We start from the raw sequence: 25,704 nt of genomic DNA on the forward strand, positions 1-25,704 counted from the left end.
TGCAGTCAGAGCACTGGGAGGTGATGCCTGCTTGTGAGCACAGTGCAGCTTTGGGCCACCGCAGAAGGCACACAGTTGTGACCTTGGTACAGAAATGGTTTTGTGGGAAATGGGCTCTGACTGTGCACATTCTTTATTTGCTTTATTTAAACTAAACCAAACCATGACAATGAGACAAAATTCCTATCCCATGGAAGCATGACAGTCTTGATAGCTGTTCATCTATTAGTTTTATTAATAATTCCTGAAATTGCTGGGCGCGGTGGCTCACGCCTGTAATTCCAGCACTTTGGGAGGCCAAGGTGGGCAGATCACTTGAGGTCAGGAGTTTGAGACCAGCCTGGCTAACATAGTGAAACCCCGTTTATACTAAAAATACAAAAATTAGCCAGGTGTGGTGGCAGATGCCTGTAGTCCCAGCTACTTGGGAGGCTGAGGCAGGAGAATCGCTTGAACCCAGGAGGCAGAGGTTGCAGCCAGCCAAGATTGCACCACTGCACTCTAGCCTGGGCGACAGAGCAGAGCAAGACTCCATCTAAATAATAATTAATAATAATAGTAATAATAATAATTCCTAAAATGCACTTCAGCCTTTTTTTCAAACTGCTGCAGATTTCCTGTCGGTTCAAACTCCCAAAGGGGGAGAAAAAAAGTAGATGTCGGTTTTTTTTTTTTTTTTTTGGAAGTTAACACCCAGAATGTTTGACTGTGTGATGGCAGAATCAATATTAGAACCTATTTTTTTTTTTTTTTTAACAAATTATTGCTCCAATGTGTGGTGGGTTGGCTAAAATTTCTTGTCCACCTGTAGCATTCTGGCTGACAGAAAAGCAAAAGTGAAAATCAGATCACAAGCAACTTGAAAACATGACTTATTCTGACATTTTTGGCAACGGCCCCGAATGTGAAGTGGTTTGTCACCGAGAGGGCAGCTGAAGGGAGCTGGTGAATCACCCCCGTGCAGCACCTTCCTCGTGGGCTCCGGGCGTGTCCCTCAGTATTCAGCTGTTTTTGGTTTTTATTGTCAGAATAAATTAAACTCGTCATTGCCCTTTTGTGCTGTTGTGTTTCTCAGTTGAGGCTAATGCAGCATGATTATGGGATCAGCTAGTTGAAATTCTCATTCTTCAGCGGGGCCAGTGACTTGAATGTGTGACTGTAAAATGCGGGTTCCTGGGATGTCCGTAGTCCTCTCTGGGCCCCGTTTGTGTGTGTGCCCCTGCTCTCAGATGTCACTTGGTGCTGGGGTGGCCTGTGTTCGATCCCAATGTCACTTGGTGCTGGGGTGGCCTGTGCTCAGTCCCAGTGTTACTTGGTGCTGGGGTGCCCTGTGTTCGATCCCAGTGTCACTTGGTGCTGGGGTGGCCTGTGCTCCGTCCCAGTGTCACTTGGTGCTGGGGTGGCCTGTGTTCGATCCCAGTGTCACTTGGTGCTGGGGTGGCCTGTGCTCAGTCCCAGTGTCACTTGGTGCTGGGGTGGCCTGTGTTCAATCCCAGTGTCACTTGGTGCTGGGGTGGCCTGTGTTCAATCCCAGTGTCACTTGGTGCTGGGGTGGCCTGTGTTCAGTCCCGCAGCCCTAACCTGCCCACTTGCTTCTGCAGGGTGAAATCAGAGCTACAGCTTTCAACGAGCAAGTGGACAAGTTCTTTCCCCTTATTGAAGTGAACAAGGTATGGCTGTGCTGACTTTAGAACTGACACGCCCCGGGGTGGAGGCAGATGAGAAGACTCTGGCCCAGGGGAGGGGTGTGTGGTGACAGACCAGGGGTTTCTGTCCAATGTGATGGCAGTCTCAAATTCTGTGACGTGGCCTCCTGCGCAGGTGTATTATTTCTCGAAAGGTACTCTGAAGATTGCTAACAAACAGTTCACAGCTGTTAAAAATGACTACGAGATGACCTTCAATAACGAGACTTCCGTCATGCCCTGTGAAGACGACCGTCATTTACCTACGGTTCAGTTTGATTTCACGGGGATCGATGACCTCGAGAGCAAGTCGAAAGACTCACTCGTAGGTAAGCTCATGCATGGGAAGGAGGAGCAGGGAGGACTCGCTTTCTTTGCACCGTACGGGGCGATGTCAGGACTTCAGTGCTTGCCCTTCACCCTTTGCTGGCGTCAGAGTGGGAGCCTTGACCGCCTCCTGCTCACACGCGCCTGTGTTTTAGACATCATCGGGATCTGCAAGAGCTACGAAGATGCCACTAAAATCACAGTGAGGTCTAACAACAGAGAGGTTGCCAAGAGGAATATCTACCTGATGGACACATCTGGGAAGGTGGTGACTGCCACGCTGTGGGGGGAAGATGTAAGTGCTAGGATGGGGCGGTCAGCGCACACAGGAGGAGCCCCTGGCGGGGAGGCGGTCTTGTCCTGTAGGATGGGGCGGTCAGCGCACACAGGAGGAGCTCCTGGAGGGGAGGCGGTCTTTTTGTTTGTTTGTTTGTTTGTTTGTTTTTATTTATTTATTTTTTTTTTTTTTGAGACAGAGTCTCGCTGTGCTCCCAGGCTGGAGTGCAGTGGCGTGATCTCGGCTCACTGCAAGCTCCGCCTCCCGGGTTCACGCCATTCTCCCGCCTCAGCCTCCCAAGTAGCTGAGACTACAGGCGCCCGCCACCACGCCCGGCTAGTTTTTTGTATTTTTAGTAGAGACGGGGTTTCACCATGTTAGCCAGGATAGTCTCGATCTCCTGACCTCGTGATCCACCCGCCTCGGCCTCCCAAAGTGCTGGGATTACAGGCTTGAGCCACCGCGCCCGGCCGGGGAGGCGGTCTTGTCCTGTAGGATGGGGCGGTCAGCGCACACAGGAGAAGCTCCTCGTGGGGGCGATTTTGTCCTATGAGTTGGGAGCTTTCACCGTGTAGATGGGAAGGGTTGTGCTGTCTGGCAAATACTTGAAATCCTTTATCTTCTGTGAGATTTGCTGTGATTCAAGCTTTACGTGGGGAAACGCTGTTTCCCCCGACTCGAGGAAAGCGGTGATAGTTTCGATGTGTCTCTGAGCAGATTCTCGTGTGTGAGGTCTGTCTTGTACAGATTCCATGTACACTGATTACATTCACTCTACTATTGACTGTTTGCCTTGTTTTCTATAAAAACCGTCTGTGTTCTTCCTGCTAGTGACACTTGTCTATGTCTGGTGTTTCTTTTACAGGCTGATAAATTTGATGGTTCTAGACAGCCTGTGTTGGCCATCAAAGGAGCCAGAGTCTCTGATTTCGGTGGACGGAGCCTCTCCGTGCTGTCTTCAAGCACTATCATTGCGAATCCTGACATCCCGGAGGCCTATAAGCTCCGTGGTTGGTAAGTTTTGTGGGGCTAAACAAAGGGTTACTTGAGGCTGGGCTTTGAGAAAAGCTGGTTACAGTCAGTGTGTGAGCTCTGCCAGGCAGAAGGCCTCGTTACTGAGCGGTGCAGCTCCTGTGTTTCTGGGAGGCGTTATGCCTTCCGAGAGGAGGGCTTTAAAGTCCTTAAACTGACAAACCTGTCATCCCAGGACAAACCTAGAGTCGGAGGAGGCAATTAGAATGTGAGTGCTGCCTGCTGACCTCGATCCTGCCACAGGAGGGGACGGCCAGGCTTCAGCAGCTGTGCTGAGGGCGCCTTTCTTTCCAGGGCTTCAGCTCTGGGCCTCTGTGGTGTGGGGGGAACCCACGCTTTCTTTCTCTGTCAAGTCTTTGGTGCCAATCACATCTTCTAGTGTGTATTCACTGGACTCTGATCAAGTGTGGTGAGAACAATGGGCTTTTTGTTAGGATTAGATTGCTATTCCCAAAGCACTCAAGGGATGAGGAGAGCCTGTTAAAATCTCCTCACTGTATCTAGCTTTTCAGGACATTCAAACTCTGTCTCAAAAGAGTGCTTCAAACCGAAACACGGGATGCAAGGATTGATGCGGGCAGGGGAAACCCTTCGCCAGCCCGAGCTTCAGTAATTCCTGTAGCTGTAGTCACGGGGGACGTGCGTCGGTTTCCAGCTGTGTCTTAGGATTTAAGCAACTAAAGAATGAGCTCATTTTACATACTCCTCCTTTGTTTTGACTCATTTGAACCAATGGCACTGGTGTCTGACCAGTTTCCTGAGCCATCTTCTGGAATGTTCAGTCACTAAGCCGTCCGCACGAGCACTGTGGGCCACACGTGTCTACTGCACTGCAGGGTCCGTCCATAGTCTGAACAGAACTAGCCACAGATTTGGTTTGTTCTTGTTGCTTGCTTTTCTTTCGCGCTCTGAAGCTCCACTCCAGGTTAATTGCATTCCCACATTAAGGTCTTCATATTTTACTTGCCAATAACCATGATCCTAGTCAACATAAAAAGCATGGCTGTCCCCAGAATAAAATAACTTGGCATTGATCAAAGACAAGTTCAGTGCACACACGCTATCTGGACAAGGATTAGAGATGTTTAGATCTTGGCCATAACAATGTAGAGTTTTTACTGTAAGAAGGGCCACCTCTGTCCTTGCTCTTGCTAGTCACCACTCCTGACGAGTGGTCTTTGGTGGCAAATGTGTCCTTGGAGCTTTCGAAACCGTAAACTTGTGTAGCTGGTAGTGGTGAAACAGATTTATGGGCCTTGCTGTGCCCCTGTGAGGGATTTAGCCGCTGACCTGACAGGAGAAGGCAGTTGTCTGCAGCTTAGGGCACCATCCATTCTGTTCGATGGTCTCTGTTTCGGGAGCCTGTGCTTTGTGCGGTTACCCACCGTGGGATGGTGTTCGGCATATGCCTTTCATCTCAGGCCGGCTCCTCCCTGCCGCAGCTGTGATCCTGAGCACTTTCTCCTTGGCCCCTTTTTCTTCATATCAGTTGATGTGTGATCAAGAAGTACAATCAATTTTCATAATTTAATACAAATTAATTTAACTTTAGTATTAGCAAAAGTAAAATTTCACTAAGAAAGTAAATCTACAAGAAAAAAGATAATGCCTTCTGATTAGTTGCTCTGGTTTATAAAATCTTTTGGACCAGGCACGGTGGCTCACGCCTGTAATCCCAGCACTTTGGGAGGCCAAGGTGGGCAATTGTTTGAGGCCAGGAGTTCAAGACCAGCCTGACCAACATGGTGAAACCTTGTCTCTACAAAAAACACAAAAATCAGCCAGGCGTGGTGGCACGTGCCTGTAGTCCCAGCTAACTCGGGAGGCTGAGGCATGAGAAGCACTTGGCAGGAGGTGGAAGTTGCAGCAAGCCAAGTTAGTACCACTACCCTCCATCCTGGGTGACAAAGCAAGACTCTGTCTCAAAACAAAAAAAAACACTTTTGGCTTCTGTATCAGGCATAGGAGGCCTTTCATGGAAACCCTTTTGCTATCACGGTATATTGACTGTCCCTCTCCATACTGATACTTTTCGGGGAAGATCAGAATGCAGCTGCTGGCTGAGAATGAGCGTTAGTAGCCTAAAGGACTAGCCCAGACGGCCGCTTTATAGCTTACTGGTTGTTGACTTTCCTGGTTTCTGATTTTGGGCCTGGGGTGGTCCGGCCACTGCTGATAGGCAAGGCTAGTTTAAGAAAGGATTCTTCGGTACTTTGGCAGTGATTCTCTTCACCACTGGGGGGCATCAAAGCAACTGGGATTCAAAGAGAGGTCATTCCCTTTCTTCAGTAGACTTTGGGCCAGGAGCAGTGCCTCACGCCCTGAAATCCCAGCACTTTGGGAGGCCGAGGGAGGAGGAACGCCTGAGTCCAGGAGTTTGAGCTCAGCCTGGTCAACATAACAAGACCCTATCTCTAAAAAAAAAAAAAAAAAAAAATTTAATGGGCCTGGGCATGGTAGTCCCGGTTACTTAGCGGGGCTAAGGTGGGAGGATCCCTTGAGCTCAGGAGGTCAGAGCTGCCTTGAACCGTGACTGTATCATTGCACTACAGCCTGGCTGACAGAGTGAAACACTGACATCATTTTTTTGTTTAATTTAAATATTTTTAAAAAGATAGAATTACGAAGATACTGACTTCAGCCGAGGTGACCGTGACCTGTGTGGAAGCTGGGCGGGTGGTGGGAAACCTGTGTCTGGCGTATAGCAACAAGTCGCGTGTTGAGAAGCATATCATACATACCGAGGACTCGTCACCCGCTGTTTGTTCACGTTCTCAGGTTTGACGCAGAAGGACAGGCCTTAGACGGTGTTTCCATCTCTGATCTAAAGAGCGGCGGCGTTGGAGGGGGCAACACGAACTGGAAAACCTTGTACGAGGTCAAATCTGAGAACCTGGGCCAAGGCGACAAGGTACCCGGCATTCCTAACCACCTTCACAGAGGCCTGCAAAGTGTGCAGGAGGATAGATTTAGGAACCTGACTTCCGACACCAGCTGTCAGAGCTGTAATTCTTACCCGGGGCTGTGACCCGAGCGTGACGTGGGGGTTGAGATTCCCTGGCAAGGGAAGTAACCAGGTAGGCTCATGGGAGTGTGTGTTAACCCTCAGGGGACTGGAGGCAGGAGAGTCTGAAGAACTCTTAGAGTCAATTCCGAGAGGGATCTTGGAGCAGGGGTGACAGTCGAGCTTTGTGGTATCGTATCAGCTGCCTTCGGGTCCATGTGTCTTTTCTGTGATCCTTCCTGCAAATTAAAGTTCCCACATATCAAAAAGATGTTTTTTGAGATGAGCATTAGTCCGGCTCAGTGTCAAACATGAGGCAGTTTCACGGGTGCTGTTCCTGGCTGTAGAAGACAGTGTATTAACCTCGTAGGCTGAGAGCTGCCGGCATTCCCTGACAAGGATTGGCCCTGATATTTGACTTTTAGTTGCAGCTTTCCTTTCAGTGTTTGTATTTAATGACCCTCCTCCCATCTTGATCTAAACCTGTATTCTGCTGGCAGTTCAGTGTTTAGATCATTTATTTCTCCTTTATGCTCCTAAAATAGCAATGCCTCTCTTTTATTTTCGTCATATACAGTGTAGGTTTCCTTCCTACTCTCATTTCACTGTACACCCTCATCCATCATTGTCAACAGCAGCTCTTATAGTGCTCTTAGAGAACAGCTCGAGAATCAAACACTGGACAGATCCTTGTCGTCCTGTCATGGGACACCCAGTCTTTCGGTTCTCTGTAATCCCAGCCACCCGGGACGCTGAGGCAAGTGGATCACAGGAGCCCAGGAGTTCTACTTAGCAACGTGGGAGACCCCTTCTCTTAAAAACAAAAACTTACTTGCTAAAAAATGCTGACAATCATCTGAGCCTTCGGCAAGTCGTCATCTTCTCGTTGGTGGGGGTTTGTTTCAGTGTGGATGGCTGGCTGATCACGGCGATGGTTGCTGAACATCAGGGTGTCTTTGTCAGTTTCTTAAAATAAGACAGCAGTGAAGTTTGCCACGTTGGTTGACTCTTCCTTTCACAAAAGATTTCTCCGTAGCAGCTGATGCTGTTTGACAGCATTTTACCCACAGTAGAACTTTTTCAAATTGGAGTCTGTCCCTCTCAGGTCCTGTCACTGCTTTATCAACCATCACAAAAGGATTTGTGAATTCTAAATCCTTTGTTGTCCTTTCAACAATGCTCATAGCATCCTCACCAGAAGAGATTTCATCTCGATATACTACTTTCCTTGCCCGTCGTAAGGAGCAGCTCCTCATCCGTTCAGGTTTGATCCTGAGATTACAGCAGTTCAGGCCCATTTTCAGGCCCCACTTCTGATTCTAGTTCTCTTGTTGTTTTCATCACATCTGCAGGTCCCTCCTCCACCAAAGTCTTGAAGCCTTAGTGTCAACCATGAGGGTGGGAATCAACTTGTTCCAACTCCTGTCGATGTTGGGATTTTGGCCTTCTCCCATGAATCATGAATGTTCCTTTTTTTTTTTTTTTAATTTGAGACAGGGTCTCATTCTGTCACTCAGGCCGGAGTGCAGTGGCTTGATGACAGCTCACTGCAGTCTCCACCTCCCAGGCTCCCAAGCTGGGACTACAGGTGCTACCACACCTGGCTAATTGTGTTTTTTGTAGAGACGGCATTTTGCCATGTTGCCCAGGCTGCTCTCAAACTCCTGGGTTCAAGGGATCTCCCTGCCTCAGCCTCCCAAAGTGCCAGGGGTTACAGACGTGAGCCACTGTGCCCAGCCAGCTGTTCTTAATAGCATCTAGAATGGTGAATCCTTTTCAGATTTTCAATTTACTTTCCCCAGATCCATCAGAGGAATCACTCTGGCGGCTATTGCCTCGTGAAATGTGTCTCTTAGACTTAAAAAGTCAAAGTTACTCCTTGATCTGCATGGGCTGCAGAATAGACGTTGTTATCAAGCATGAAAACAGTATTAATCTCCTTTACTGTGTGTCTCCATTGAGCCCTCGGGTGAACAGGTGCATTGTCAATGAGCAGTCGTATTTTTAAAGGAATCTCTTTTTCTGAGCAGTAGGTCTCAACAGTGGGCTTAAAACAGTCAATAAACCACACTATAAATAGATATGCTGTCATCCAGGCTTTGAGGTTCTATTTATAAAGCAGAGGCAAAGTAGATTCAGCATAGTTCTTATGGGCCCTAGGATTTTTGACATGGTCAGCGCGCCCTGGCTTTACCTTACAGTCCCCAGCTGCATGGGCGCCTAACAGGAGAGTCAGCCTGTCCTTTGAAGCTTTGAAGCCAGGCATTGATTTCTACTGTCTAGGATGAATGTTCTTGATGGCATCTTCTTCCGGAAGACTGTTCTGTCTCCGCTGAACTCGGCTGTTGAGTGCAGCCACCTTCATTGGTGGTCTTAGCTGGATCTTCTGGAGAACTTGCTGCAGCTTCTCCATCAGCACTTGCTGCTTCACTTTCCACTTTTGTTATGGAGACGACTTCTTTCCTTAAACCTCATGAACCAACATCTGCTAGCTTCCATCTTTTCTTCTGCGGCTTTTTTTTTTGGTTTTTTTTTTTTTGAGACAGAGTCTCACTTTGTCACCCAGGCTGGAGTGCAGTGGCACAATCACGGCTCACCTCAGCGTCCGGAGTAGCTGGGACTACAGGTGCACACCACCATGCCCTGACAGTTTTTTGTAGAGACTGGGTCTCACTATCTTGCCTGGCTGGTATCGAACTCCTGGGCTTAGGTAATCCTCTCACCTCTGCCTCCCAAAGTGCTGGGATTACAGGCGTGAGCCACCGCACCTGGCCTCTTCTGCAGCTTTCTCACCTCTCTCAGCCTTCATAGAATTGAAGAAAGGTGAGGCCTTGCTCTGGATTAGGCTTTGGCTTAAGAGAATGTTGTGGCTTGATCTTCTATCCAGACCACTACCACTTTCTCCATATCAGCAATAAGACTGTTTGCTTTCTTCTTTATGTGTTCAAAGGAGAGAGACAGGAATAGTTAATTGGAGGATCAGTCAGCATACATACAACATTTATCAATATAAGTTCCCCATCTTATGTGGGTGCAGTTAGTGGCACCCCAAGACAACTACAGTAATGCCGTTAAAGATCACCATAGGCCAGGCACGGTGGCTCACACCTGTAGTCCCAGCACTTTGGGAGACCGAGACAGGCGGATCACCTGAGGTCAGGAAATCAAGACCATCCTGGCCAACATGGTAAAACTCTGTCTCTACTAAAAATACAAAAATTAGGCCGGGCACGGTGGCTCACGCCTGTAATCCCAGCACTTTGGGAGGCTGAGATGGGCGGATCACGAGGTCAGGAAATCGAGACCATCCTGGCTAACATGGTGAAACCCTGTCTCTACTAAATATACCAAAAAAAAAATTAGCTGGGCGTGGTGGCGGGCACCTGTAGTCCCAGCTACTGGGGAGGCTGAGGCAGGAGAATAGCCTGAACCTGGGAGGCGGAGCTTGCAGTGAGCCGAGATGGCGCCACTGCACTCCAGCCTGGGCGACAGAGCAAGACTCCGTCTCAAAAAATAAATAAATAAATAAAAAATAAATAAAAATACAAAAATTAGCCAGGCGTGGTGACACACGCCTGTAGTCCCAGCTACTTGGGAGGCTGAGGCAGGAGAATCGCTTGACCCTGGAAGGCAGAGGTTGCAGTGAGCTGAGATTGTGCCACTGCACTCTAGCCTGGTGACAGAGCAAGACTCTGTCTCAAACAACAAAAAAAAAACCCACCATAACAGATATAATAATAATGAAAAAAGGACCAGGCATGGTGGCTTACTGCTATAATCCTAGCACTTTGGGAGGCCAGGGTGGGTGAATCACTTGAGGTTTGGAGTTAGAGACCAGCCTGGCCAACATGGCAAAACCCCATCTCTACTAAAAAATACAAAAATTAGCCAGGTGTGGTAGTGCATGCCTATAGTCCCAGCTACTTGGGTGGCTGAGGCAGAAGAATCACTTGAACCTTGGAGGCAGAGCTTGCAGTGAGCCGAGATCATGCTACTCACTGCACCCCAGCCTGGGCGACAGAGCGAGGCTCTGTCTCAAAAAAAAAAAAAAGAAAAAAAAATATATATATATATATATACACACACACACACACACACAATGAAAAAGTTTGAAATCTTGTAAGAATTACCAAAATGTGACAGAGAGACATAAAGTGGGTACCTGCTATTGGGGAAATTGTGCATTTACTTGACCCAGGGGCGCCACAAGTCTTCAATCTGTGAAAAATGCCCTGTCTGTCACGTGCAGTAAAGCAAAGCACAGTAAAGTGAGGTGCGCCTATAGTTGCAGCAGAGAGTATGACCAAACGGCTGCTGAGGCCTGAAATATTTACCATTCGGCCTTTTACAGAAGCAGCTTGATGATCCCTGGCCTAAACAAGGAAAAGGTGAATCTAGGCCTAGAAATGACTGGCGTGTTTTTAACACGGGAGGAATGACTGATCGTTGCTGCGCTGGATTTGCGTGGTCCGCATTCTGTATTTCCTAGATCTGTGGCCTTTGGAGGATCACAGGATCAGGAGAAACAAATCTTTGTCTTTCATACAGTCTTCAAGCAAAGAGGAAACAATTTCACTTTTGATTAACTCAGTCTAGTTTAGAATTAACTCTTTTATTGTTAAGGAATTATATATGCCTTAGAACTTGGCTTATTACTTTCATGGGTTTTGTACTTGGCACATGTGATTTCTAAAACTACAGAATGAATTATTCCCTGTGATCATTTGTGATCTTGAGGATTGGAATATATAAACACTTGCCACCTAAACGTAAGGGCAAGCTTTGAACTGCCTCTCAGTCTGATCCCGAGTGGGCTCGCTACTCTGTGCCTCACGCCATTCTTTTCTCCCGAAGCCGGACTACTTCAGTTCTGTGGCCACAGTGGTATATCTTCGCAAAGAGAACTGCATGTACCAAGCCTGCCCGACTCAGGACTGCAATAAGAAAGTGATTGATCAACAGAACGGATTGTACCGCTGTGAGAAGTGCGACACGGAATTTCCCAATTTCAAGTACCGCATGATCCTGTCAGTAAGTAGCCTCGGTAGATGAGAACCACGGTTGTGTTCATTGAGGCCGTCCCGTGTGCCAGGCACTGTGGTCACAACAGTAGAAACAAAGGCATTCCTGGTAGGAAACCTGCAGGTGAGTAGGTGTGGAGGAGCTTATTCTTCCTCTTTTTCATGCCAGAAAGTGGCGTTGAGATCCCCCAGCTGATTTCAGTCTTTCATGTATGTCATACAATCATAACGTCAGTGACACGTGTCTGCTAATAACTGCTATGAAGATAGATTAATTTGAAATGGCATTTTTAGACAGCAGTGATCGTGCTTACACAGCCAGTGCCTGTATTGAGTTATTTTCGTGTGGCTAATCTATTCTCTAGCTTTAGTATCGCTGACTTCAGAGGAACCTGACGGTGTGCTGATGTGAGATTGTTGCTTCTTTGCATTTTAAGAATTGTTTCTTTCTGTTTTAAAAATGTTAACAAAAGGCCGGGCGCGGTGGCTCAAGCCTGTAATCCCAGCACTTTGGGAGGCCGAGACGGGCGGATCACAAGGTCAGGAGATCGAGACCATCCTGGCTAACATGGTGAAACCCCGTCTCTACTAAAAATACAAAAAACTAGCCGGGCGAGGTGGCGGGCGCCTGTAGTCCCAGCTACTTGGGAGGCTGAGGCAGGAGAATGGCGTAAACCCGGGAGGCGGAGCTTGCAGTGAGCTGAGATCCGGCCACTGCACTCCAGCCTGGGCGACAGAGCGAGACTCTGTCTCAAAAAAAAAAAAAAAAAAAAGTTAAAAAAAAAAGTTGTCGAGATGGGTTTTTACATTTTAAAAAAAAAAAAAACAGAGGTCTCACTCTGTTGCCCAGAATAGAGTGCAGTGGCATCATCACAGCTCACTGTGGCCCCAACCTCCTGAGCTTAAGCAATCCTTCCACCTTGGCCTCCCAAGTAGCTGCGACTACAGGGGTGCACCACCACACCCAGCTGATTTTTAAAATTATTTTATTGTAGAGACAGGATCTCGGTCTGCTGTTCAGGCTGGTCTCAAATTCCTGGCCTCAAGTCATCCTCCCACTTCAGCCTCCCAACGTGCTGGGATTACAAGCCTGAGCCACTGCACCCAGCCTTAAGGTTTTTATTTTGTTTTGTTTTGTTTTCAACTAGGCAATAATAGCAGTTTAAGAAAACAGTTTAAGGCCGGGCACAGTGGCTCACTTTTGTAATCCCAGCGCTTTGGGAGGCCAAGGCAGGTGCATCACCTGAGGTCAGGAGTTTGAGACCAGCCTGGCCAACATGGTGAAACCCCATCTCTACTAAAAATACAAAAATTAGCTGGGTGTGGTGGCGGGCACCTGTAGTCTCAGCTACTTGGGAGGCTGAGGCAGGAGAATCACTTGAACCCAGGAGGCGGAGGTTGCAGTGAGCCGAGATCGCGCCATTGCACTCCAGCCTGGGCGACAAGCAAAACTCCGTCTCAAAAAAAGAAAACAGTTTCACATTTTTCCAGAAGATGATTTGGCAGTAACATATCAGAAGCCTTAAAAATGTTCATATTGGCCAGGTGCGGTGGCACGTGCCTATAACTCCAGCACTTTGGAAGACTGAGGCAGGATGATTGCTTGAGGCCAGGAGTTCGATATCAGTCTGGGCAACATGGCAAGACCCTGTCTCTACAAAAAGTAAAATTAGCTGGCCATGGTGGTATGCACTTGTGCCAACTACTCATGAGGCCAAGGTAGGAGGATCACTTGAGCCCGAGAGGTCAAGGCTGCAGTGAGCTGTGATCGTGACACTGCACTCCAGCCTGGATGACAGAGTCAGACCTTGTCTTTAAAAAATAAATAAGTAAGCTCGGGCACAGTGGCTCATGCCTGTAATCCCAGCACTTTGGGAGGCTGAGGTGGGTGGATCACGAGGTCAGGAGATCGAGACCATCCTGGCTAACACGGTGAAACCCCGTCTCCACTAAAAATACAAAAAAATTAGCCGGTCGTGGCGGCGGGCGCCTGTAGTCCCAGCTACTCGGGAGGCTGAGGCAGGAGAATGGCGTTTACCCGGGAGGCAGAGCTTGCAGTGACCTGAGATCACGCCACCACATTCCAGCCTGGACAACAGAGCGAGACTCTGTCTCAAAAAAATAAATAAATAATAATAAGTAAAATGAAATGTAAGTTTAGCAGGAAAGTTCTACATTAAGACTCATTTTTTGTAAACTATAAACTTTTCAATGAACCTAAGATGAAGAAAATTTGTTTTAGTTTATTGAAACATCAGCCTTTCTGTTAAACTCCTCCATGGCACAATCTCCTGCACACTTGTTTGATTTGATATTTATCACATGTCTGCGTCATTGCAGTTCTTGCCTTATGTAATGAGATACTCTTTGCTTCTTGGAAGGATAGTGCAGGGTAAAGGAAGTGTGAGCCCAGATGCGATCCTGTTGCTGTGTATTGAGAGCACTTTGCGCTTTAACTGGTTTCGTCACCTTATTTTTCATCATCACGTTCCCTATATTAAAAGCCTTGTACACATGCAAAATGAAGATGTAAAATCGTCAAAATGATGCCTTAAAGAAAAACTACTCTGATTTCTACAAAGGCTTTTACTTTAGCAAGTGGATTCTTTGAGATCCGCTTTCTTCCTTGACTTTCTCCTATTTAATTTTACACCACAGCCCAATGGGAGACACTTGATTGCTGATTTCCTTTGCCAGGTCAATTTGGTGACTGATGGAGGCCCACGGGCAGGCTCTTCAGTTGTCTGGGGGCCCATCTGTGACCGAGCCGTCTCACGGAACTCCTCCTAGTGACTACAGAGTGGACAATTGAAAATGCAGAGAACTCCCCTGATTCACTCAAAACCCTTCATCCAAAGCCAGCTGCACCTGGACAGGAACTAATCTGATGAGCCTCTCGCTGTCACCTAGGCTGGAGTGCAATGGCGCGATCTTAGCTCACCGCAGCCTCCGCCTCCCAGGATCAAGTGATTCTCCCGCCTCAGCCTCCTGAGTAGCTGGGATTATAGGCGCATGCTGCCATGCCTGGCTAATTTTTGTATTTTTAGTAGAGGCGGGGTTTCACCATGTTGGCCAGGCTGGTTTCAAACTCCTGACCTCAAGTGATCCACCCGCCTCAGCCTCCCAAAGTGCTGGGATTACAGGCTTGGTCTCACTGCACCCGGCCCTCTCTGGAAATTATTTTAATAAGTGGAAAAAGAACATTAACCTCTCCCCATCTTCTTAGTGTGTCTTCTTTTTATCATTTCTTTGCTGAAATAATGTAGAATTGTGTTTTTTAGGTAAATATTGCAGATTTTCAAGAGAATCAGTGGGTGACTTGTTTCCAGGAGTCTGCTGAAGCTATCCTTGGACAAAATGCTGCTTATCTTGGGGAATTAAAAGACAAGGTCAGCCACATATTTTATTATAACTTTTAATGGTTCTCATCCTATAACACTGTCTGTCACCCAGGCTGGAGTGCAGTGGCGCAATCTCGGCTCACTGCAACCTCTGCTTCCCGGGTTCAAGTGATTCTCCTGCCCCAGCCTCCTAAGTAGCTGGGATTACAGGTGCCTGCCACCACGTCCGGCTAATTTTTGTATTTTCAGTAGAGACGGGGTTCCACCATGTTGGCCAGGCTGGTCTCAAACTCCTGACCTTGTGATTTGCCCGCTTCAGCCTCCCAAAGTGCTGGGATTACAGACGTGAGCCACCGTGCCTTGCCCAACACTGACCCTCTTTTTGCTGTTTAATATTTTTTAGTTTGTTTCTTTCAGGTATCGTATACAGTTTCTCAGCCTGATAATTATTTAAGAGCTCATCTGATGTTATCTAGTTTTGTCCATTTTGGATGTGCTTAACATTGAAATAATGTATATAAAAGTACTTTAAAACCAGAGCACTTTCTAAGTCTAAGCCACTCGTTTCTCCTGTTCCTATTAGCACTCAGAGCTAGTGTGCCTGAGATGACTTAGATCGGCAGGTGTCCTTGAAACAACCTGAATTATTACAGGCATGCTTTTTTAACATAGTAAATATGTTCCAGAAAAGTGAAGTCAGATCCTGGTTTAAATGCACATATATCAAGTTCTTGGGTCTGTCCTATAAAACAATAATAATAAATCCACATATAAGGTGCCTGCCATTTTAGCCCATCAGATGCAATTCTTTTTTTTTTTTTTTTTTTTTTTTTTTTGAGACGGAGTCTCGCTGTGTCGCCCAGGCTGGAGTGCAGTGGCGCGATCTCGGCTCACTGCAAGCTCCGCCTCCCGGGTTCACGCCATTCTCCCGCCTCAGCCTCCGAGTAGCTGGGACTACAGGCGCCCGCCACCTCGCCCGGCTAGTTTTTTGTATTTTTAGTAGAGACGGGGTTTCACCATGTTAGCCAGGATGGTCTCGATCTCCTGACCTCGTGATCCACCCGCCTCGGCCTCCCAAAGTGCTGGGATTACAGGCTTGAGCCACCGCGCCCGGCCCAGATGCAATTCTTATGAAGTGACTTTCTTTCGTAAGATAACTTTGTCCATTTCAGTTTCATAAGTTTGCATTTTCACATATTAGGTTTATTTAATGCACAGAATAGATTGCTGATAATGCTGAATTTAGGAAGGGTAGTTGCTCAGATAAAACATAAGGAAGACCAATAAGAGCTGTGTTTTCTGGGCCACATAAACGGCCACCTGTCTGTAGGTGGTTTTTCCCCGATTTCCTCCAAATTGGTTGGAGCACTTGTAACGGCCACGAAGATGAAAGCCTTCGCCGTTTGTTCTGGTGTGTTTTTCTTTTCCTTTCCTGTCCCCAGTTCTGTCTGTCTGGGCTCTGCCCCTGACTCTTTCTTTAAATTGTCCATGAGAGCTCTCAAAATAGTCTCAACAAATCCTGTTACAGAAATAACTAGAACTGACTTTAAAGTATGATAGTATCTTTTGTCTGTTTTTACCTGGTCCTCAATTTTCGTATCAGATTTTAAGGCTCAAGTCAGCCTTTCAGGATTGTTTATGAGCTTGTTCTAGTTGACTGTTTTTACTGCTGGTGAATGAGGACATACAGAAACTCCCCCGAGGAACCGTGAGATCCTGGAGTAGGCGCTCCACGCCCCTCAGCTTGGGAGTATAATGGGAGCTGCTGTCATCTTCTCCAGCTTTAACCCATTGTTTTATTTTCATATCTGAAAGTCCAGGGGATGCATTTGGTTTGGGTTTGGGTTTTGATCAAGTAACCTTTACAGAATAGAGTTCTGTATAGCAAAGCTGCTCTCATGCTCGGCGTGACTTGCAGAAAATACTAGGCTGCTAGGCTGGTGTGAACTATTAATTTCTTTTTTTTTTGTCAAGGGTCTCGATCAACTATGTTAATATAGTTATTACACATTTATTTATGCATCTTTGTACATAGTGTATTCTCTAATTCCTGTTTACCAGCTTTTTTTTTTTTTTTTAAGAAAGAAACATATTGCATTTGAGGAGTGACAGAGGGAAAAGGATTGTTTCTAGGCCTTCCCTAGCCTCTGCCCACTTCAACAGTCTTCTCTGCTTGCACACCAAATCAGTAGCTATAAATACAGAGGCTGAAATCATGAATTATATTAAACTTTCTTCTGAGTGTTTTTCCTTTTTTTTTTTTTTTTTATGAGACAAGGTCTTGCCTCGTCACCCAGGTTGGAGTGCCATGGTGTGTGATCGTGGCTCACTGCAGCTTCAAACTCCTGGGCTCAGACAGTCCTCCCACCTCAGTCTCCTGAGTAGCTGAGACTACTGGCACATGCCACCATACCTGGCTTAAATTTTGTTTTTTTTTTGGTAGAGATGGGGTCTTGCTATGTTGCCCAGACTGGTCTTGAACTCCTGGCCCCAAGCAGTCCTTCCACCTTGGTCTCCCAAAACTTTGGGATTATAGTCATGCGCCACCATACCTGACCTCCTCTTAATTCTTTTTCTTTTTTTTATTTTTTTGGAGAGTCTCGCTCTGTAGCCCATGCTGGAGTGCGGTGGTGCAGTCTCAGCTCACTGTAGCCTCCGCCTCCCAGGTTGAAGCAATTCTTCTGCCTCAGCCTCCCGAGTAGCTGGGATTACAGGCACCTGCCACCACGCCTGGCTAATTTTTGTAGTTTTAGTAGAGATAGGGTTTCACCATGTTGGCCAGGCCGGTCTTGAACTCCCGACCTCAGGTGATCCACCCACCTCAGCCTCCCAGAGTGCTGGGATTACAGGTGTGAGCCATGGCGCCCGGCCTTAAAGTCTTAGAAAATTCCTAAGAGTGTTTTTAATTGTTTGTATCTAGTAAAACAGACATAATGAATTTGCCTTTGTAACCATTTTTACGTGTACAATTTAGCGGTGTTAGGTACATTCACATACTGCGCCCCTGTCACCACCATCCTTTTCCAGTACTTTTTTTAATAGGCAAATTCATTTTATTTTTTATTTTTTATTTTTTTGAGATGGAGTCTCGCTCTGTCGCCCAGGCTGGAGTGCAGTGGCCGGATCTCGGCTCACTGCAAGCTCCGCCTCCCGGGTTCACGCCATTCTCCTGCCTCAGCCTCCCGAGTAGCTGGGACTACAGGCGCCCGCCACCTCGCCCGGCTAGTTTTTTGTATTTTTCAGTAGAGACGGGGTTTCACCGTGTTAGCCAGGATGGTCTCGATCTCCTGACCTCGTGATCCGCCCGTCTCGGCCTCCCAAAGTGCGGGGATTACAGGCTTGAGCCACCGCGCCCGGCCAATAGGCAAATTCATAAAGACAGACGACAGACTTGTGTTTTCCAAGGGTCGAGGGAAGGGGAGAATGGAGACCCACCGTTCATGGGCGGCGATTTGAAACTCCGTACACTGAGAAGTAGCTCCTTTTCCAAAACCCTCTTCCCCTGGCCCTGACAACTGCCATTCTACCTTTTGTCAATTTGATTAGTGTTTGAATTTTCAGTAAAATTCTACTCAAAACAGTTTTATGTAATGTTACCTGTAGATTAGTCATTCCTAAGTAATTTCAAACAACCTGGGAGAGTGGTTTCTAGAAGTCTTTTGAAAAGTCTTATTGGTATTTGCAGGTTGTCCAGTGGTTTCCATGTGTCAAGTTTTCTATTTGTTTTTGCAGAATGAACAGGCATTTGAAGAAGTTTTCCAGAATGCCAACTTCCGATCTTTCATATTCAGAGTCAGGGTCAAAGTAGAGACCTACAACGTAAGTAAGGGCCCAGGGCAGCAGGGTTAGTGGCGGGGAGGTGCCGTTTGTCACCCACGGCAGAGCCACGGCGCTCACTGGCAGGGAGTTACTGTACTCACTGTGTGCCAGACCCCAGTGCTGACTTTGCCCAACGCAGGTACTGTTATTGTCCCCATTTCAGATGAGGAAAGAGAGAGAGCTTAAGTGTCCTGTCAAAACAACGGCGGCGGGTAGCGAATACTGTATGGGGTTTTTTTTGTTGTTGTTTATTTTTGTTTTTTGGGGGTTTTTTTTGTTTTTTGTTTTCAGTTAAATCCTAGAATTTTTTTGTCTGTGTTCTGATAAAAATTATAATGCATGCAGTAGAGTCACATCTTTGACAAATTTAGATTGTGGATAAGTATATTAAGTATATGAGCTGGGCGTCGTGGTGTGTGCCTGTGGTCCCAGCTACTCGGGAGACTGAGGCAGGAGTTCAAGGCCAGCCTGGGTAACATACTGAGACCCCGTTTCTAAGTCAGTCAGTATATGAAACAAAGACCACATGTAGTTAAAACTACCTTGAAAATTCCTTAAAGTGACCATAATACTATTTATTTATTTATTTATTTATTTATTTATTTATTTATTTGAGACAGAGTCTCTGTCGCCCAGGCTGGAGTGCAGTGGGACAATCTCGGCTCACTACAACCTCCACCTCTCGGGTTCAAGTGATTCTCCTGCCTCAGCCCCTCAAGTAGCTGGGATTACCGGCCCCCGCCACCATGCCCAGCTAATTTTTGTATTTTTAGTAGAGACGGGGTTTCACCATGTTGGCCAGGCTGGCCTCGAACTCCTGACCTCAGGTGATCCACCTGCCTCAGCCTCCCAAAGTGCTGGGATGACAGGCCTGAGCCACCGCGCCCGGCCGAGTTAATATAGTTATAATCAAACAGTATTTATTGAGCACTGTCTGCCAGAGACTGTTCTACATCCTTCACGTGGAATATCTCACTTGAGCCTAGTAACCCTCTATGTGGAAACTACTGTTACCCCGTTTTGCCACCGAAGGAATACATACAGAGACACGGGGGCGTTCACAGAACAAGTCACCTGCCTAAGTCGTATGCTAGCAAGTGGCCGAGCTAAAGTCCAACCCGGGCAGGCTGACTTCAGAGCTTTGCTCTTGATCATGCTTGAGTGTCACTGGATTTAGTAATGGCCAAGCACACAGCAGCGTAACAGCCCCGAGCTCGCCAGTGCAGCCTTCCTGGGCTTCCTCCCTTCTGCCCGGAAAGGCACCATTCAGTCCTGGAATGTAAACGTAGGAGTGGGACGGGGGAGTGGTAAAAACGCCCCTGCTGATGGCAGGGTGTACTCATGTATTTACCTTAATACCTGTTGTTAGGCGTGCTACTATCAACGTTAAATGAGATAGAGGATCAGATGTCACTGAAACAACGTCAGGGAGTGGGCTGGGCCCGGAGGGGATTTTTGGGGTCCTTCAGCCCCATCGTGTCTGGACGGGGCAGGTGAGGTGAAGACAGGCTGCCTCCCCGAGCTGAGACGGGACGGGCTCGGTCGTCTCCTCTGCTGCGGGTGTTCTTTCTTTCACAACTCTGCTTTTCTTGAAAGTTTAAAAGTTGAGCTTTCAGAACTAGCTGTGTGGCTTTGGGCAAGTCCCATGTCCTCTCTGGTCTGCATCCCCTGCAGTAGAGAGAATAAATTAAACTAGAGAAACCCTCGAAAGTCCATCTCACTAGGATTCTAGGCTTCTGAGTGTTTGGGAGCTCGGGTAAAGAATCAGAAGGGCCTGTGCTAGAGAAAGGACCTGTTTGCTCGCCCAGCCGCAGACATCAGGACTAGGCTGTCACTCACCGAAATGACTGAACTCGGAGGCCGGTGTGTCTGTTCCCTCCCGCTGGGCTCACTGAAACCACTGAAGCAAAAGGGGCTTCACTGCTCCACGCCACGCTTTCACCGCTCACGAACCGCTTCTCTCTTTGAAGGACGAGTCTCGAATTAAGGCCACTGTGATGGACGTGAAGCCGGTGGACTACAGAGAGTACGGCCGAAGGCTGGTCCTGAGCATCAGGAGAAGCGCATCGATGTGAGGAGAGCAGTGCTGATTGGGTAGAAGTTTGCAAATAAAGAGCCAGAATGGAATTGATTTCCTCCCACCTCCCTGTGACGATCCCGTGTTAGCTACTCCGCACAGAGGCTCTTTATGGTAGACTAAGCAATTTCCTCTCGTGTGTGCATCTCAGAACCCATCGGTAGGCAAAGGAAATACGCTCGGGTGGCTGTGGTGTAAACCGTGTCAGGCCTAGGGAGTCAGCCAGCGGTTAGTATAAGACCAGTCACTCCCTCTGCCTTCAGGGTTTTGTCAATTTCATTGTCATCAAGCAGGAATTATGTCATAAGTCCCTGACCCTAACGGCAGACCATGAAGTAAATTATGTAACTAGGTTTTTGCTTCTCCAGCAGTGACCCCCCTGCCTCACAACTTGGGCTCTTCTCAGCAGGGAGAGCTGAGAAGCATTTGTGGGCACCTGGGTATTTTAGTAAGTGTGTCTTCCTAGAATTCAAAGGCTCCCTCTTTCTAGAGGTGCTACATAGTTGTTAATGCTTGGAATGGCAATAGGGCAGAATTATTAATCAAAGGCATCTCTTTTCTATCTGAAGAGTATCCTTCCTTCAGGGTTTAATAGACTGAGTCAGATGGGTCTGATACTAATCAAAATTGTCTCTTCTGAGGACTGCTGATAAGCATTGACTTGCTGTCCCCTAGGGAAATCCAAGCGACTACAAAGCGTTTCTTTAGTTTTCATTTCAATTAATGTTGCATTTCGCTTGGTGAATGCGTACTTTTTCTACCTGTACGTATTCCTGGCATTCGTATATTTTGGGTTTTTTTTTTGACTAAAGCTATGTTACACGGAAAGGGTTTTGAAGCCTTTTGTTTCCCTTGCTTTGTTTTAATAAACAGTATATTCTTTGCTTGCGAATCCTACTTTCTTTGAATGCAAAGAGTTCCCGTAACTGGAAAGCGATTAATTAGCCTTCATAATAAATGTTCACTTGGGGGAGATGTTAACTCACTATAAACCCGAAGATTAGTCCAAGGCATGGAGATCCTTCTTCCTAGTGTTTGCAGCCCTGAAATGCATCTTTAAAAGCATGAAAACACTAAAAACAAAAAGCCATGTTGCCAAAGGATGCGGATGATCCGGCGCTTGGGATTTTATTGATGTTTACACAGCAGTCTAACACCAACCAGGCTTTGAAATGTGTACAGACAGTGAGCTGGTAAGAAAACAGTAATTATGCTACTGGGCCTTTCAGTCAGCAAGAGCATGCTTGCTCTGTGTGTTCCTAATCATATTAATTATCTATCTGGTGGCTGCAACACACCGCCTGCCATTGGCTGCACATCTCACCCTCGTACCCCGGCAGTGCAGCGGTCAGTTGTCAGTCTGCTGCCAGAGGACCTGCTGTTCATCGCTGCAGATGCCACCCGTGGAGGCTTTTGGAGGAGGTGGTGTCCTGTCTGTCTCCCCCCTCGCTGTCCGCCCTTGACATAGGAGCCAGCCAGCCCTAGACGGGATGACTGACGTTCCTGAGGACAGACACAGGGACTCCTGCTCAGCCTCACTAATGGTTTAGACACATTCCTTCCTACCCTTCTCTAGTCTCAGGAGATGGTAACCGGGTCACATTTCAGTCTCCGAGGCCTCAGCCATTTTTACGGAAGTTCTTTTCTGTCTGACCTTGCTCATAAAGCACCGACTAGAAAATTACAGTCTTCAGCCTCTTCTGGATTGACAAATTGTGGGTGGGAAGTGGTGATCTAGCTTTCAGCCCAGTAACCAGTCTCTTACGCCTACTACTCCCAGCATTCCCTCCTCTCCCCACGTGTCTGTCCACACAGCGAAGAGGCCTGAGCAGCCGTGGCACCAGGACGCATCCAGGGAACGCTAACGCCCGTCCCCGTGCCTTCTCAGTGGCCAGCGTGACGAACCCAGCACGTCTCCGTGGATGTGATTGGAAACCCAGGGGCAGTGCTGGGGCGTAGGGCTCCCTTAAGGAGGATATTTCGAACAGATTTCCCCACTAAAAGGTCGGATCACCAGCAGAGGAGCGTCAGAAATGGGCTTCACTGTTGGGCTTTTAAGAGATTTTGGTCCCTGAGGGTTACCTAAATAGATTCTGGCCCACAGTTCGTAGAATTCTCTTGGATATAGTTTACCTCGAAAGGCTATTCTTGTGGTTCTATTTCTCCTCTTTCACTTAGAGATCAATGTCGATTTTGCGTACACCATGACATCAGCGTTAAGCAATTAGGAGAAAAAAATCTAATCATTTCGCCTTTATTTCAAGCGGTTCTTGAATTCCCTCCAGTCTCATTGTGAAAGGGGCAGGGAAAAAAAATAAAAGGGTAATAATCTGATTTCTGTCCATATTTCCAGTGTTTTATACTTTCCATTAAAACCTTGCTAATCTCTCGCGTGCCGTCCTGTTTCGAACTGCGGAGTCAAAAATCTTCCCCTCCCCCACTTTTGTTCCTGAGTGGGCTGTCTTCGAAAAGTATAAATACTATTGATCGTGGTATTTAATACACTAATGAAACCCATAGTTATTGACTACATAATTAATATACTGTCTAAAAGTGAAGTTTGGCTGCCCAGTATGTAAAGGTTTATATTGACTCCTGTTTCTTTGGCAATATGCCGCCCAGGGTTTTATTTATAGAGAATGAAACAGGTTGTTTGGTCTCCTTTTCTTCTTTTCACTTGTTAGAAGGCCACTATTCCCCCAGTAAATTGATTGCTTCCTTGTCTCAGAGAGAAGAATCCGCCCCCCGCCCCCACCCCGTCTCCTTTTATGTGGTTTGTTAGCTCTTAGCCTCATATCCACAGTGCTGGTAGAGTTCTGGCTTTTCTAAACACCTTTGGAAATCATCAGTTCCTCAAAAACAGAGCTTAGATGTTTAATTTTCACTTATTAAAAAAAAGACTGGAGGCCGGGCGCGGTGGCTCAAGCCTGTAATCCCTGCACTTTGGGAGGCCGAGACGGGCGGATCACGAGGTCAGGAGATCGAGACCATCCTGGCTAACACGGTGAAACCCCGTCTCTACTAAAAAAATACAAAAAACTAGCCGGGCGAGGTGGCGGGCGCCTGTAGTCCCAGCTACTCGGGAGGCTGAGGCGGGAGAATGGCGTAAACCCGGGAGGCGGAGCTTGCAGTGAGCTGAGATCTGGCCACAGCACTCCAGCCTGGGCGACAGAGCGAGACTCCGTCTCAAAAAAAAAAAAAAAAAAAAAAGATATTAAGTAAATGTTTAAGAAAAAAGAAAAGGAGGCCGGGCGCGGTGGCTCAAGCCTGTAATCCCAGCACTTTGGGAGGCCGAGACGGGTGGATCACGAGGTCAGGAGATCGAGACCATCCTGGCTAACACGGTGAAACCCTGTCTCTACTAAAAATTACAAAAAACTAGCCGGGCGAGGTGGTGGGCGCCTGTAGTCCCAGCTACTGGGGAGGCTGAGGCCGGAGAATGGCGAGAACCCGGGAGGTGGGGCTTGGAGTGAGCTGAGATCCGGCCACTGCACTCCAGCCTGGGCAACAGAGCGAGACTCCGTCTCAAAAAAAATAAAAATAAATAAAGAAAAAAGAAAAGGATTATTTGGACTATTGACTGTTTCTTATGCAAGTAATCCGTTTATTTTAGGAAGATAATTTGCAGTTAAGAAAAACAAAATGGGCCTGGCACAGTGGCTCACGCCTATACCCCCAGCAGTTTGGGAGGCTGAGGCGGGCAAATCACTTGAGCCCAGGAGTTTGAGACTAGCCTGGGCAACATAAGGAGACCCCATCCCTACAAAATAAAAATTAGCTGGGTGTGGTGGCCTGTGCCTGTAGTCCCAGCTACCTGGGAGGCTGAGGTGGGAGAATCACCTGAGCCCAGGAGGTTGAGGTTGCAGTGAGCCAAGATTGTGCCACTGTACTCCAGCCTGGGCGACAGAGCGAGACCCTATCTCAAAAAAGATAAAAAGGGTGAGTGCGATGGCTCTCCCCTGTAATCCCAGCACTTTGGGAGGCCAAGGCAGGTGGATCACCTCAGGTCAGGAGTTCAAGACCAGCCTGGCCAACATAGTGAAACCCCACCTCTACTAAAAATACAAAAATTAGCCACGTGTGGTGGCGGGCTCCTGTAATCCCAGCTACTTGGGCAGCTGAGGCAGGAGAATCACTTGAACCCGGAAAGCAGAGGCTGCAGTGAACTGAGATCGCACCACTGCACTCTCGCCTGGGAGACTGAGTGAGAGTCCATCTCAAAAAAAAAAAAGGGCGGAAGAAAAATAAAATTACTTAGGATTTCACCAACCAGTAATAAACACTTGTGTAGCTGGCTAATTTTTTCTTCCTTTTTTTTTTTTTTTTTTTTTTTTTTTGAGACGGAGTCATGCACTGTCGCCCAGGCTGGGGTGCAGTGGCGTGATCTCAGCTCACTACAAGCTCCGCCTCCCGGGTTCACACCATTCTCCTGCCTCAGCCTCCCGAGTAGCTGGGACTACAGGCACGAGCCACCACGCCCAGTTAATTTTTTGTACTTTTTAGTAGAGACGGGGTTTCACCGTGTTAGGATGGTCTCGATCTCCAGACTTCGCCATCCTCCCGCCTCGGCCTCCCAAAGTGCTGGGATTACAGATGTGAGTCACCGTGCCCATCTTTTTTTTTTTTTTTTTTTTTTTTTTTGAGACAGAGTCTTGCTCTGTTGCCAAGCTGGAGCTCGGTGGCATGATCTTGTCTCACTGCAACTTCCACCTCCCGGGTTCAGGCAATTCCCCTGTCTTGGCCTCCTGAGTAGCTGTGACTACAGGCGTGTGCCACCACGCCTAGCTAATTTTTTGTATTTTTAATAGAGACGGGGTTTCACCGTGTTAGCCAGGATGGTCTCGATCTCCTGACCTGGTGATCTGCCCGCCTTGGCCTCCCAAAGTTCTGGGATTACAGGCATGAGCCACCTCACCCGGCCCTGGCTAGTTTTTTCTATGTATCTATGTGTATAGAGTTTAAATTAAAAATGGGAGCATGGTACGCATATCATTCTGTAATGATTTTCTCCTAGGATGGACATCTTTATTTTGATAAAAATCGCATCAAAACCACCATCAGGCCAGGTGCAGTGGCTCACACCTATAATCTCACACTTTGGGAGGCCAAGGCAGGCGGATC

At 47.4% G+C, this 25,704-nt stretch overlaps 1 protein-coding gene across 3 annotated transcripts in view; it reads left to right on the forward strand.

Moving 5' to 3' along the window:
* RPA1 (replication protein A1) overlaps positions 1–22,972 on the forward strand; it is a 66,186-nt gene extending 43,214 nt beyond the window's left edge. For 2 of the 3 annotated variants that reach the window (XM_025362520.1, XM_025362519.1), the window contains exons 9-17: positions 1,602–1,670; positions 1,822–2,014; positions 2,168–2,307; positions 3,155–3,303; positions 6,100–6,232; positions 11,180–11,356; positions 14,628–14,735; positions 18,420–18,506; positions 20,477–22,972. In XM_025362520.1, the coding sequence (XP_025218305.1) occupies positions 1,602–1,670; positions 1,822–2,014; positions 2,168–2,307; positions 3,155–3,303; positions 6,100–6,232; positions 11,180–11,356; positions 14,628–14,735; positions 18,420–18,506; positions 20,477–20,581 (1,161 nt within the window). In that variant the 3' untranslated portion in view covers positions 20,582–22,972. The remainder of the gene's footprint in view (positions 1–1,601; positions 1,671–1,821; positions 2,015–2,167; positions 2,308–3,154; positions 3,304–6,099; positions 6,233–11,179; positions 11,357–14,627; positions 14,736–18,419; positions 18,507–20,476) is intronic. The other variant, XM_025362521.1, reaches the window with a different exon arrangement.
* Positions 22,973–25,704: the final 2,732 nt, after the last annotated feature.

Source organism: Theropithecus gelada, chromosome 16 (assembly GCF_003255815.1).
Source record: "Theropithecus gelada isolate Dixy chromosome 16, Tgel_1.0, whole genome shotgun sequence".
NCBI lineage: Eukaryota > Metazoa > Chordata > Mammalia > Primates > Cercopithecidae > Theropithecus > Theropithecus gelada.